Source organism: Lontra canadensis, unplaced genomic scaffold, assembly GCF_010015895.1.
Source record: "Lontra canadensis isolate GAN:19392208 unplaced genomic scaffold, GSC_riverotter_1.0 scaffold17, whole genome shotgun sequence".
Lineage (NCBI taxonomy): Eukaryota > Metazoa > Chordata > Mammalia > Carnivora > Mustelidae > Lontra > Lontra canadensis.
The window spans coordinates 9,985,573-9,999,525 of record NW_022631011.1 but is presented as its reverse complement, the minus strand read 5'-3'; the positions used below and the strand labels follow the sequence as shown (position 1 = coordinate 9,999,525).

The following is a 13,953-nucleotide window of genomic DNA, read 5'->3' as shown; positions in this document are numbered from 1 at the left end:
TTTTTTAAGATTTATTTATTTTAGAGAGAGAGAGCGTGAGTGGGAGAAGGAGAAAGATCTCAAGCAGACTCTGTGCTGAGTGCAGAGCCTGATGTGGGATGTGATACCATGACCCTTGAGATCACGAGCTGAGCTGAAACCAGGAGTCAGGGCATAGGTGCTCCTCAACAAAAGGCTTTTAAATTTACCCCTGTAGTTACCATTTTTGTTGTTTTCCATTTGATATCATTGGTATGCTCCATCTGAAAGTACTCCCTTCAACATTATGATAGTTCAGGTACACTAGGAATGGATATTTTGACTTTTGTATGCCTGAAGAAGTCTTTGTTTCACTTTTGTTTTTACTGGTTATAGAATTTTGAGTTGATAGTTTTTTTTTTTTTCCCCCTTAGTGCTTTAATGATGTCATTGCGCTATTGCCTGGTTTCACTGTTTTTAGAAATCTGCTGTCATTCTTACTTTTTTTCTTTCATATTTACTATGTGAGTTTCAAACTGCTTTTGGGATTTTCCTTTCATTCCTAGTTTCAAGCAATTTGATTATAGTATGCCTTGAACTAATTCTAAGTGTGTCTTTTGATTGGGGTTTGTTGAGTCTTTTAGATTTGAGAGTTTATAGTTTTCATAAAATTGGGAAACTTTTTGGCCATTATATGTTGAGATATTATTTTTTGAGGACTCCAGTTATGCAAAGATTAGGCCACTTGAGGTTATGCTGCAGTTTTTTGCTCATTTTTTATTCAATTTTTTGTAGTTATTTCTGTGTTTATGTATAGATGGTTTATATTGCTTTGTTTCAAATTCATTAGTCATCTTCTGCCACTAATCTCATCCAGTGTATTTTTTATATAAGACAGTGTTTTTATCTCTACCAGTTCAATTTGGGTCTTTTGTTTTATTTATATATTTCATGTCTCTACTTAACATGCTGGGTCTTCTACTTTCTTGAACATATGGAATGTAAATGACTATTTTAATGCACTTGTTTATAATCCTATCATCTGAGTTATTTATGGAGAGATTTCAATTGAGTAATTTTTCCATTTATGTATTGTATTTATCTGCTTCTTTATCTGCCTGGTTGTTTTTTATTGGATGTCCCCAGACAGTATGAATCATACTTTTTTTTTTTTTTTTAGTTCTGCATATATTGTGTTTTTTATAATTATCTTGAGGTCTTTTTTTCTGAGACTAAGACAAGTATTTGAGAGTAGTTTGATCTTTTTGAAGTTTGGGTTTAAGCTTTTTTTTTTTTTTTTTAAGGATTTTTATTTATTTATTTGAGAGAGAGAGAGAGAGCATGAGATGGGAGAGGGTCAGAGGGAGAAGCAGACTCCGTACTGATCAGGGAGCCCCATGAGAGACTCAATCCTGGGACTCCAGAATCATGACCTGAGCCAAAGGTAGTCTCTTTGAGACTGAGACCAACTGAGCCACTCAGACACCAGGTTTAAGCTTTTAAAGGTGACACTAGAACAGCTTTTAATATAGGGCTAATTTTGCCCACTATGGGCAGTGACCTGCGGAGTACTCTTCCTGATGCCCCTTGAATTACGAGATTTTCCTCTCCGGCTGGTGGGAACATGGACTATTGCTGGCATTGTATTAGAGACAGAGATTATTCTCACATTCTCATTTGTTCTTTCCTTGGCTTTTGGTGGGCTTCCTCATAGACAAATGCTAATCAGTACTCAATGGCTGATGTGCAGGGAACCCTCTGCAGATCCCTGGAGCTCTCTTTTTGTGCAATTCTATCCTCTCCATGACTCTGCCCTGAGAATTCTAGACACTTTGCTCTCCTGGACTCCCAGCTTTATCTTCTCAACTTGGCGAGATTGCTGGGCTCCATCGGGGTTTCCCCACATTGCACCCTGAAAACTCCAGAGGCAGTTTAGCTGGGATAATTGCATGGCTCACCTTATTTGGTTCCCCTCTTTCAGGGATCACTCTCCATTCTGCCCGATTTCTGGTGTTCAAGAACTGCTTTTTTGTATACTTAGTTAGGTTTTTGGTTGTTGTAGGCATCAGGGTAAGCATGGTTCCTATTTGCCTAGAAGTGGAATGTAGGAGCTATGTATGTGTGTATTTATTTTGTTGCAAAACTAGAAATGGTGTGTGGGGGGTGTATATGTGTGTGTGTATATGCATTTTTTTCTCAAAACTAGACAGATGTGTGTGTTTTTCTTCAGAGAAATAAGTCTTGTAGTTTTTCTGTATGTGATTTTTATAGCTATTGATGTTCAATAGCTAAGTTCTTAATTCATTAAGGTTTTCAAAGTGGTAATTATGCCAGCTCAAGTCTTCTGGGAAGTAGGTACTAAGATGAAAGTAAAAATGGAAGAGATTTAGTAGAGGAAGAGCTGACGTGGGATAGAGAATAAAGTGAACAGGGAGAGACAAGGAGAGCCTTAGATTTTATTGCAAGTCTGGCATCTGTGAGAGAACAAAGAAAGAAGAAAAATTCACTAGGAAAAACCTCACACTTCATACTGCCTTGCAATCAGGGCTAGTGTCTGTCAGCCTAATGGGGAACCCCAGAGCAAATACTGTTCCTTAAGGATGCCGTGTCAAACAGAAATTGCTCAGTTCCAGTACCTCTGCTGTTTCCAGTCACTGGCGCTGTTATGAACACTGCAGTGGATCTGAAGGTATGGCAGTAGTTAGGTGAGGCTGTTAGCCAACTCTGCTCTTTGCAACAGGTTCTCTCTCTTGTAGAAGCCACATTGTTTTATTTCTCACAGTGAAAACCATTATTCATCAGGAATTAGTATGGGTACGGTGTTAAGTTAGTTCAGCTCATTTTTCCATATGGGCAGTCTGTTGGTCTTCACTGTTCATTGAGAAGACCATTCTTCTGCCCAGTGAATTGCAATGATGCCATTGTAAGCCAAGTAAAGGAAGGGTATACCCTTCCTTTACTCTGTCATCTGCTTTCGTAATACCTATCCTCAATTTTGTGTTTATCGTTCTTTTGTGTGTGTTTTTTTTTAATGTCAGGGTAGGCAAACTTTTTCTGTAAAGGGCCAGGTAATAAATATTTAACCTTTGTGAGCCATGTGGCCTCTGTCTCAGTTACTCGACTCTGACACTGTAGTATGAAGAACTATATATATATACATACATATGTATATGTATATATATGTCAGTTTGTACATGAATGTACATGGCTGTGTTTTAATAAACCCTTATTTACAAAAATAGCCACTGAGCCAGATTTGGCTTGCAGCTACAGTTTACCAACCCTTGCCCTACATAGTCTAAATACATAATTGTTTTTTAAACAATGTTCAGTGTTCAGTGTTATGTATATTTGGAACTTTACATAAATAAGCTCATACTATGTGTATTGCATCGTTTGCTTTTTTTGCTCAATGTTGTATTCATGGGATTTACCTACGTTGTATATAGCTATATATCATTCCTTTTTTTTAAGATTTATTTGTTTATTTGAAAGAGAGAGAGTTGCGGGAGGAACAAAGGGAGAGAATCTTCAAGCAGACTCCCTGCTGAGCATGGAGCCTAACAGGGAGCCATCTCATGACCCATGAGATCATGACCTGAGCCCAAACCAAGAGCCAGGCACTTAACCGACTAAGCTACTAGATACCCCACTGTACGTTATTTCTTTTCACTTATATTTCAGCCAGAGTCTAGTCACTTTTTTTTCACTGAGAGTATTTTATATAAAGACTTGCTAAAATTGTGCTGGAGATCTGAGAAGGTAAACAGAACACCAACATATCATGTAGGTAGTAACTGCAAAAAATAATTCCCATCTCTAGGGCTTGGAAAACAGCCAGAGCAAGTTGGATTTATTAAAACTTAGAAGCTTGGGGGAGGGCCCCTTTAGAGCTGGAACATGAGCTTCTGATGATGGGGACCCAGCCCAACTGATATTGCTGACTGCGAGGAGACATGGTAAAGGCTGGTTCTGCCAGGGCTGGGAAAATTGCAAACTGGAATCTGCTGTCCTTGCCAGGACACACTCTGGCAGGGGTGACACTAGTGGGAATGAGATGTAAATAGGAAGGACTGTGTCTTTTCTTCTTTTTCCAGCCACCTGTGGTCTCCCTCTAGTTCTTCCTATTGATGGGTTTTAACAGAGCCATCTGGCAAAGGAGATACGGGGTTTCTAGAGTCTGAGGCCCAGCACCACAAAGGAGGTCTCAGAAGGGTGGGTTTGAAGATGAAAGTCAATAAGTAGCTTAACAACCAGTACCTACAGAATTCCATTGTCTAAATATGCTACAGTTTATTCTCTAATTGACAAACATTTGTATTTTCAATACAAATTGTATTGAAAATGGGCTGTTCTGTTAAATACAATGCTGCTGATATCCTTCCCCATGTGTAAGGGTTTCTCTTTTTTGTTCTTTTACTCACTGCATCACTAAGATGCCTTCTCAAGTGTTTTCAGCAACTTTTCCCATTGCCAGATAGAGTGGCTTCTTTCCACATTCTGTGTAACTTTTTTGATCATTAGCATCATTAACCCCATACTCTTCTCAAAACATATTTTCTCCCACCATATTATATCCTTCTGATTCTCTTTCATTCTTTAATTTATTATCTTGGATTCATAGAAGATTTTTAAAAACTGATAGTTTTTAATGTTAAGGAAAAACCTAAAACATAGAAAAGTATAAAGAAAATAATAAAAATCTAAATATCGTCCATAATACCATAAGCCCTATGGTATTATGGATTACATCTTTATGTTTTTCTCTGACTTAAGAGCCAGACCCACATTTCCAATTTCCTGCCTAACATTTCCATATGACTTTCATCCTAGCATCTTAAGTTGACCATATCCAAAGCCAAACTCATTTTCTTACCCTCTCCTTTTTCCTATTGCCTTTTTCTCCCCATATTTCCCATCTATGGCTATCAGTATTTCCAGGATCCATTTTAGAAGTCTTGGATTGTTCTTGGCAACCTGAAGAAATTGGACTAACCTACTTGTACAAATGCCTAGGGTTCCTTCTGTTTACATGTTACCTCTAGTTTCTCTGTGACTCGCTTAGTTTCAGTGCTTTAAAGATCCTCTTAATGAAATTCAAGTACTGGGAGAACTTTTTAGAGCACAAGAAATAGTTCAGTGGTTGACAGCACATACTCTGGATGTGTGCTCAGGTGTTGGGTCTGCTGCTTTAAATGTTATCCAAGGCAAGGTGTCCCCTCACCATAAATAGAAATAATACCTAATTCATAGCACTGTTGTGCAAATGAGCTGGATTAGTAACTGTAAAGTACTTACAATGTTCCTCACATGCAGTAAATATGAGATATGTGTTAGCTATTATTATTACTCTTTGGTCTAGTACCTGTTGGAATGAACTTTAGGATATATTGAGAACTTAGAAACTGGTGCCTTTGCTGTCAACCTTAGTGTACTCTTAAGCAGCCTGTGGGCTGTAGTGTAGGAAAAGTTCTCAGTATCTTCCATTAGGTTTTGTGACATTCACCAAGGGAAAGTTGTTTCCTTAATCATCCCTAATATTTAAGCCTTTTGTGATCTTCTCTATATAAATTTCTCTATGTAAATTTTATAATGTCCCCTCTGGACAAGACAGTTCCTTAGCCTGTTTTGAATTCATAATAGGTTTGAATGAAACATAAAGCGTGTACCAGGGCACCTAGGTTGTTCGGTCAGTTAAGCATCTACTTTTGGCTCAGGTCATGATCCCAGGGTCCTGCAATGGAGCCCTGCATCAGGCTCCCTGCCCAACGGGAGTCTGCTTTTCCTGTCCTCCCAACTCGTGTTCTATCTCACTATCATTGTCTCTCGTTCTCAAATAAATAAATAAAATCTTAAAAAAAAAAAAAAAAGAACATACCACCAGAGAAAAGATACCTGAGAAATTTTACCTCCTGTGCTAATTTTAAGAGATTTCTCAAAAAGTCCTAAAAATTGCTTTTACCAAAAGTTAACCAAAAGATTTTTTTTGTTTTGTATTAGAATTTCTGCAGGGGAGGACTAAAGAGTGCGTCGTTGAAGGATTTGTGTCTTGAAGACAAAAGACGCATTGCAAATTTAATTAAAGAATTGGCCAGGTAAGATAAAATCTTATATGAAATGTATTATTGTATAAAAGAGACAACTCTTTTTGAAAATAGAAATTATTGTGTTTTGATGTCATGTATCATTGATCTTATGGAAGCAGAGATATTTAGAAAAAAAAAATTTTTTGTGGCCTATTTGTGGCCCCAAAAAAAGAAAGTAGAAAAAAAGTAAGAAAGAAAGACCAGAACAGACCACTTCCCAATTTACATTTTCTTGTTTATTTAATTTCCCAAATTATTAGGTGCATGTATTTGCAGCCGTCCTCTATCAAAAGGGAAAATACAGAAACTTAATTCTGCTGTCGATGGAGGTTGATACGTTGTAATGAGCGTCACAGCAATTACCTTTGGTTTTGTTGTAGATCCGAACAGAAGTGAGCATTCATTTTACTATAGTCCATCACAAGAATAGCTATTGTCGTTTTGTTAGCTACCAATGCTTTCAGGATTCAAAATAAGGGATTTGGAATTTTGAGAATAATAGTTCATAGCTATTTGGTTGTACTATTCCAGTTTATTAATGATGTGTATGAAGCATATGTCTTGGAGTAATTTTTTTTTTTTTTGTAATATACACATCCAGTTTGGTGGTCTTAAATTACTTAAGAAATGAAGATGTCTGCAGTAGAATATATTAATATAAATTGTAAAACTCAAATTTAAGGAAAAGCCATACCTAAAAGTTGATTAAAATGGTACTGGTTTTTGTCATTAAATTCCATGTTTGGTAATAGTAGGTATTTTCCTTCTTTCTTTATTTTTAATTAAAAATAGCTATGTGAAGTGTTTCAAAATGTATTTCATGTCCAGGCCTTAAAATAATGTTTGTAGAGGCTTTTATAAAAAGACTGAGGTTAAAAAATTGCCTTACTAAGTCATAGAATTACAGTTATAGAAATGACAACAATGATGTTTTTGGGGCTAGGATACAGGGTATGACTATTTCCAAGTACATGCCTTAGTCTGAATTTGATATGCCACCTGAGAGAAGCAGTAATTTCAATTTCACTAGAATTCTTTGGCTGTTCTAGTCTCTGAAGTAGAGTTTTCATTCCCTTCAAATACTGTTTTTTGTACTGGGAAAACATTTGTTACTCCCCGTACTTGCAGATGATCTTCTCCCAAGGCTTTTTACCACATAGATGGTATGGATATCCTTATGTATGCTTGATGGCTTTGAAAAGCTATTACCATTAGTTTGAATTCATCTACTAACGGTCCTGAATTGCCATTATTGTTCTAAGTGATCCGTTTTATTTCAGTTGCAAAGCTTGGAGGATACCTGAAATAGTAGAGCATGTTGTTTTGGCTTCAGCAGCCTTCTGCTTTCTAGGAAGAGATTCAGGGTGTTACTATAAGGTTAGGATTAATATAGATTTGCTAATATTGCTAGAAACTCCATTATTGTATTTACTATTAATATACAGATATGTGGGAATAATGTGCTCTTCTTTCCTTGAGTTTGCTAGGTTTCTTCTGTTGGATATTTCAGTCTACTTTTTTCTGCTGGTACTTGCCAAAGCATTTTCTTCACTTTTTTTTTTTTTTTTTTCTTTACAGAACTCGTTTTTATTGAAGTGGGGAAATGTAGAACAAAATTCCATATGGCTCAAACACTGGCAACTAAGCACATGTAGCCTTTATGTTCTTTTACCTCTGGATTTTCACCCTGGTTTCAAATAACTAGTTTCCTATTGGCATTAAATATAGTCATTTCTCTTTCATCTTGAGAAATACTCCTCAAACCACATATTTCCTTCCAGCTACTACCTTCTCTGTATACCACAACATAACTTCATTCCTAGAAAGAGTCTGTAGTTTTATTTTCTACTCTGCTGCGTTTCATTCCCTCCTCAAGGTTATTTATTTATTTGAAAATATATGGAGGTGCAATTTGCATAAAATAGCATGTATGCATTTTTTAAAAATATGTATGTAGTTTAAGTGTATATTTCAGTGAGTTTTGGCAAATGTAAAGTCACTTTAAAAAGTTCTTTTGAGATCTTTTACAGTCAGTTCCTTCTTCTCTTCTCCACCCCAGATAGCCGTTCATGTGATTTCTGTCATTATTGCTTAGTTTTACATGTTCTGACATGCCATGTAAATGGCCATATAGTATGTATCCTCTTCTATCTGACTTTTTTCCCTCAGCAAAATGATTTTGTGTGTGTGGTAAAATATACATAACATAAAACTTATCATCTTAACCATTTTTAGGTGTACAGTTCAGTGGTATTAAGTACATTCATACTGTTGTGCAATCATCTCCACAAGAGCACAAGAAATAGTTAAAGTTGCAAAGTTGCCAAAAATATACTCCTCACTCTTCCCTCCCTCAGAGTCTTTGGTAACCACTATTCTCTGAGTCTTTGTGAATTTGACTGTTCTAGATCCTTCATGTAAGTGGAATCATAGTATATATGTCCTTTCGTATCTGGCTTATTTCAGGGAGTAATGTTTTTGAGAGGTGGTTTTTTTTTTTTTTTTCAGTTTGTTGCATGTAGGTGTAGTTCATTGTTTATTGTTGATTAGTATTGTGTTGTTTGCATGTACTTTAGTTTGTTTATTCAACTGTAAAATGGACCTTTGGGTTGTTCGAGTTTTTGCCTTTTATGAATAAAGCTTCTATAATATTCATGTGCAAGTGTTGTGTGGATTTGGTGTCTTAATTTTTTTTAAAGATTTTACTTATTAAAAAAATAAATAAAGATTTTATTTATTTAACAGACAGAGGTCACAAGTAGGCAGAGAGGCAGGCGGGGGGGTGGGGGGGGAGAGGAAAGCAGGCTCCCCGCTGAGCAGAGAGCCCGATGCGGGACTCAATCCCAGGACCCTGAGATCACGACCCAGGCCGAAGGCAGAGGCTTAACCCACTGAGCCACCCAGGCGCCCCTTAATTTTTCTTCTGCAAATACTTTAGGTATAGAATTACTCTTTTCTGTGATAAATGCATATTTAACTTTATAAGAAACTGCCAAACTGTCTCCTAATGCTGTTGTGTTATTTCCCACTTCCTCTTGCAGCTGATGAGAATGCCATCATTCAGCATAGACACTAACTCTTGGTATTGTCATTTCTTTAAATTTTAGCCATTCTAATGAGTATAGTGATATCTCCTTGTGGAATGAATTTATGTTTTCCTAAGATTAGTGGGAAGATTGGCCATTCTTCTTTTAAGTATCTGTTAAATTTTTTTGCCTTTTTTTTTTTTTGACCCATCCCTTGCTCTTCTTGATACTGAGGTTTTCTTTATATACTTTGGATGCAAGTTGTCATATATATGGTTTTCCCCCCAAACCTTGCTTTTTAATTATCTTAATGTTTTCTTTTTCTTTTTAAAATATTTTTATTTTTAAGGAATTTCTGTACCCAATGAAGGGCTTGAATTCATAGCCCACCCTCCCCAAAATATGGAACACTTCATGAATTTGCTTGTCATCCTTGTGCAGGGGCCATACTAATCTTCTCTGTATTGTTCCAGTTTTAGTATATGTGCTGCCGAAGCGAGCACTGTCTTAATGTTTTCTTTTGTAAAGCAAAATTCGTTATTTTGATGAACTTCAGTTCATCAGTTTTTTCTTTTGTGGTTCATGTCCTTAGCGTTCTATCCAAAAAATATTGCCTATCCCACGCTAACAAAGATTTTTTCCTTTTATAGAAAAAACTGTCCTTTCTGCAGAATTACTTCCACCTCCTTGTCAAAAGCATGCATGGTCTTTCCCTGGGCTTTTCATTCCATTGCATTGATCTTTGTGTTGCCCTTAGGCCAATACCAAACTGACTTGATTACTGTAATTTTACAGTAACTCTTGAAATCAGATAAATCTTATAGCTTTGCTCTTTCTGAAAACTGTTTTGGCTTTTTGAGGTCCTTTGCATTTCCCTGTAAATGTTAGAATTAGCTTGTTAATTTTTAAAGGATAGTTGCCTCTGAGAATTTTGTTTGGGATGTATTGAATTTGTAGATCATCTTGAGGAAAATTGACATCTTCGCATTATTCAGTCTTTTGGTTGGTGATATGTCATATTTCTCCATTTATTTAGGTCATCTTAAATTTTTTTTTGTAGTGAATTGTAGTTTTCATAGCATAGGTTATAGAATATGCACATATGTTATCCTCAAATATTTTATGTTTTTTTTTTTAAGATTTTATTTATTTGACAGACAGAGATCACAAGTAGGCAGAGAGGTAGGCAGAGAGAGATGAGGGGAAGCAGGCTCCCCATCGAGCAGAGAGCCCGACGTGGGGCTTGATCCCAGAACCCTGGGATCATGACCCGAGCCGAAGGCAGAGGCTTTAACCCACTGAGCCACCCAGGCACCCCTGTATTTTATGTTTTTGATACTATTGTAAATGGCATGATTTAGAATTTTATTATACATTTATAAATTTTATTTCATTTCTCATATGATATAATGGCTTTTTAAAATATTGGCTTGATCTCAAACTTTCTAAATTTACTTGTTACAATAGTTGTTTTTAGCAGAACACTATGGATTTTCAATATACAGTAATGATCATGTCATCTACAAATAAAAACAATTTTTATTTTCCTTTCCAATTTTTGCCTTATGTATTTGATACTGTGGTTACTAGTTGTGCTCAATGTACTCATCTTCCTGTTTTGTTTTGTTTTTTAATTATTAAAGATTTTATTTATTCTAGAAAAAGAGTGAGCGAGCTTGGGGGGGACGGCCAGAAGGAGGGGTAGAAGTAGACTCCCCACCGAGCGGGGAGCCCACAGGGCTCAATCCCAGGACCCTGAGGTCATGACCTAAGCTGAAGTCAGATGCTCATCCAACTGAGTCACCCAGGCACCCCTCATTTTCTTGTTTAAATCAACCTGTGGTCACCCTGGGGATCTGTAATATACATTCTTGACTAATCACAGTCTAATATTAATTGATACCTTTAGCTCTATTCTAAACATTTCAAGAACTTTAGAACTCAATAACTTTAACTTCATTTTCCTCTCTTGATTATGTGCCACGGTGTGTCATAATTTGTATATATTTATATATATGTTTTAATATATTTAATTTATTTAAATTTAAATCAGTGTAATATGATCATTACTTTTTTGTATTATTTTGAAATAATTTTAGGCTTACAGAAAAGTTGCTGAAATAGTACAGTGACTGTTAGTGAATACAAGGTTTCTTTTGGGAAGGATGGAAGTGTTCTAATTTTAGATTTTAGTGATAGTTGCAGAACTCTGAAAATATACGAAAAGCCATTGAATTGTACACTGTAAGTGAGTTAACCTCGTTATATGATGATTTATATTCAGTAAAGCTCTTTAAAAAGTTATGATGAGTTCTGATAACTTTCATCCAGCTTGCTATAGTTAATATCTTAAATAATGCATTGTAATAGTCAAAAATTAATATTGGTACAATAGTATTAATTAGCTACGGTTGATTCAGATTTCTTCAGCTTTCCTACTAATTTTTTTTTTCTGTTCCAGTATCACATTTTATATTCAGTTTTCATGTTTCCTTAGTCTCCTCCCATTTGTGGTAGTATGTTTGTTTTTCTTTGCTTTCCATGACCTGTCATTTTTGAAGAATACTGTCCAGATATTTTGTAGTATTTCTTTCAGATTTTTTTTTCATGTTTTCTCATGATTATATTGTATTATGATATTATATCAGGGAAAGTATAAGGTTGATGTGTTGTTACTGGTGGTTTTAACTATGATAACATAGTTGATGTAGAGTGTACTAGTTTCTCTCCTGAAAAGTTGTATTGTTCTCTGTAGTTAATAAATTGGTAGAGGTCCATGAGGATTATTGAAATCCAGTGTTTTTTTCTGAAACTTCTACCCACTGTTATAAGCACTTATCAAAGAGACTTCACTGCAACAACTATTACTGTGATGTTCTAATAGTTACTTATGTTTCCCCGATTTGTTTGCATTTATTAATCAGAATTCTTATTTAAGGATGAGCTATCCCTCCTGCTGTATGTATATATGTATTTATTTATTTCAGTATTCATTTTGTTATTTATTTTTATCAATAATAGTAATAATAGTAATAATAATGTACCCATGGACATTTATTTTATTCTAGTTCAGGACTCACCAAAACAAAAATAGAATAGCAAGATGATACTTTTTTTTTTTTTAAGATTTTATTTATTTGAGAGAGAGAGCATGAGAGAGAGCATGAACAAGGGGGAAGAGACAGAGGGAGAGGGAGAAGCAGACTCCCCACTGAGCAAGGAGCTCGATATGGGACTTGGTCCAAGGACCCTGGGATCAAGACCTGAGCCAATGGCAGACACTTAACCAACTGAGCCACCCAGATACCCAAGATGATGTTTTTTCTTTTCTTTTTTTTTTTTTTTAAGTTTTATCATTTTAGAGAGTGAGAGAGAGAGCACGTGTGCATGAGAGCAGGGAGGGAGGAGCAAAGGAGAGGGAGAGACAGAGAGAAATCCTCAAGCAGACTCCTCGCTGAGCATGATGCCTGACTTGGGCTTGATCCTGGGACCCTGAAATCATGATCTGAGCCAAAATCAAGGGGTGCCCGCTCAACCGACTGCCATCCAGGTGCCCCAAGGTGATACTTTTTTTTTTGAACTTTTCATTTTGAGGTAATTCTGGATTTACCTAAGAAATAATACAGAGAGTTGGGGTGCCTGAGTGGCTCAGTGGGTTAAGCCTCTGCCTTCAGCTCAGGTCATGATCCCAGGGTCCTGGGATTGAGCCCCACATCAGGCTCTCTGCTCTGCGGGGAGCCTGCTTCCTCCTTTCTCTCTGCCTGCCTCTCTGCCTACTTGTGAGCTCTGTCTGTCAAATAAGTAAATAAAAAAATCTTAAAAAAAAAATGTTTAAAAAAAAAAAAGAAAGAATACAGAGAGAGCTCAAGTCCCCTCTCCCCAGTTTTCACCAATGGTAATATTTTGATTAACTATAATACAATATTTCAACTCAGAAATTGACATTGATAGCACCCATCAACCTTGTATAGATTTTATAGGTATTCATTTGTGTGTGTGTGTGTATATAGTTCTATGCAATTTTATCACATGTAGATTTGTGTACCATCACCAGAGTAAAGATACAAAATGGTTTTATAAAAAAAATTACTCATGTTGTCCCTTTATAGACATAGCTAACTTTCCTTCCTACTCCTTTCCCTAATCCTTAGCAACCATTAACCCACCTTCCATCTCTATAATTTTGTCATTTTAAGAATGTTTTGTAAATGTTTTGTAAATACAGTATGCTACCTTTTGAGGTTGGCTTTTTTCCTCACTCACCATAATTCCTTTTAGATCCATTCAGATTGTTGCATGAATCAAAGTTTGTTCCTTTTATTGCTAAGTAATATTCCATGGGTGGATGTACCATAGTTTAACCATTCACCTATTGAAGGATATTTAGCTTCTTTCTGGTTGGTTTTTTTAAAATATTTTTATTCTTTTAAGTAATCTCTACACCCAACGTGAGGCTTGAATATTAATCCCAAGATCAGGAGTCTCATGTTCTATCCACAGAGCCAGCCAGGCACCCCTTCTTTCTAGTTTTTGATTGCTACAAATGAAATTATGAACGTTCATATATAGGCTTTAGTGTGAGCATAACATTTCATTTCTTTGGGATATTGTGTCATAAATGCATATTTAGTTTTGTAAGAAGCTGCTGAACGGTTTTCAAAGTGTTTACCATTTTACATTCCCACCAGCAATGCAAGAGAGATCTAGATCCCTTGCATTCTTGCCAACATTTGTTATAATTATTTTTTATTTTAGCCATTCTTAGAGGTACTTAGTGTTATCTCATTGTGGTTTTAATTTGTATTACTCTGATGACCATTTATGACCTGTTGTTTTGGACATTGTTTCATATGCTTATTTGCCATCTATACCTTCTTCAGTGA

At 36.0% G+C, this 13,953-nt stretch overlaps 1 protein-coding gene and 1 non-coding gene across 3 annotated transcripts in view; one reads left to right on the top strand and one right to left on the bottom strand.

Annotated features, from left to right (window-relative positions):
- Positions 1–13,953, top strand: part of KIAA1328 (KIAA1328 ortholog) — a 311,457-nt gene that overhangs the window by 11,880 nt on the left and 285,624 nt on the right. For both annotated transcript variants that reach the window (XM_032859574.1, XM_032859572.1), the window contains exon 4: positions 5,959–6,053. In XM_032859574.1, the coding sequence (XP_032715465.1) occupies positions 5,959–6,053 (95 nt within the window). The remainder of the gene's footprint in view (positions 1–5,958; positions 6,054–13,953) is intronic.
- Positions 9,467–9,573, bottom strand: LOC116869001. Its single transcript, XR_004382936.1, has one exon. It is a non-coding gene; the product is annotated as a U6 spliceosomal RNA (small nuclear RNA).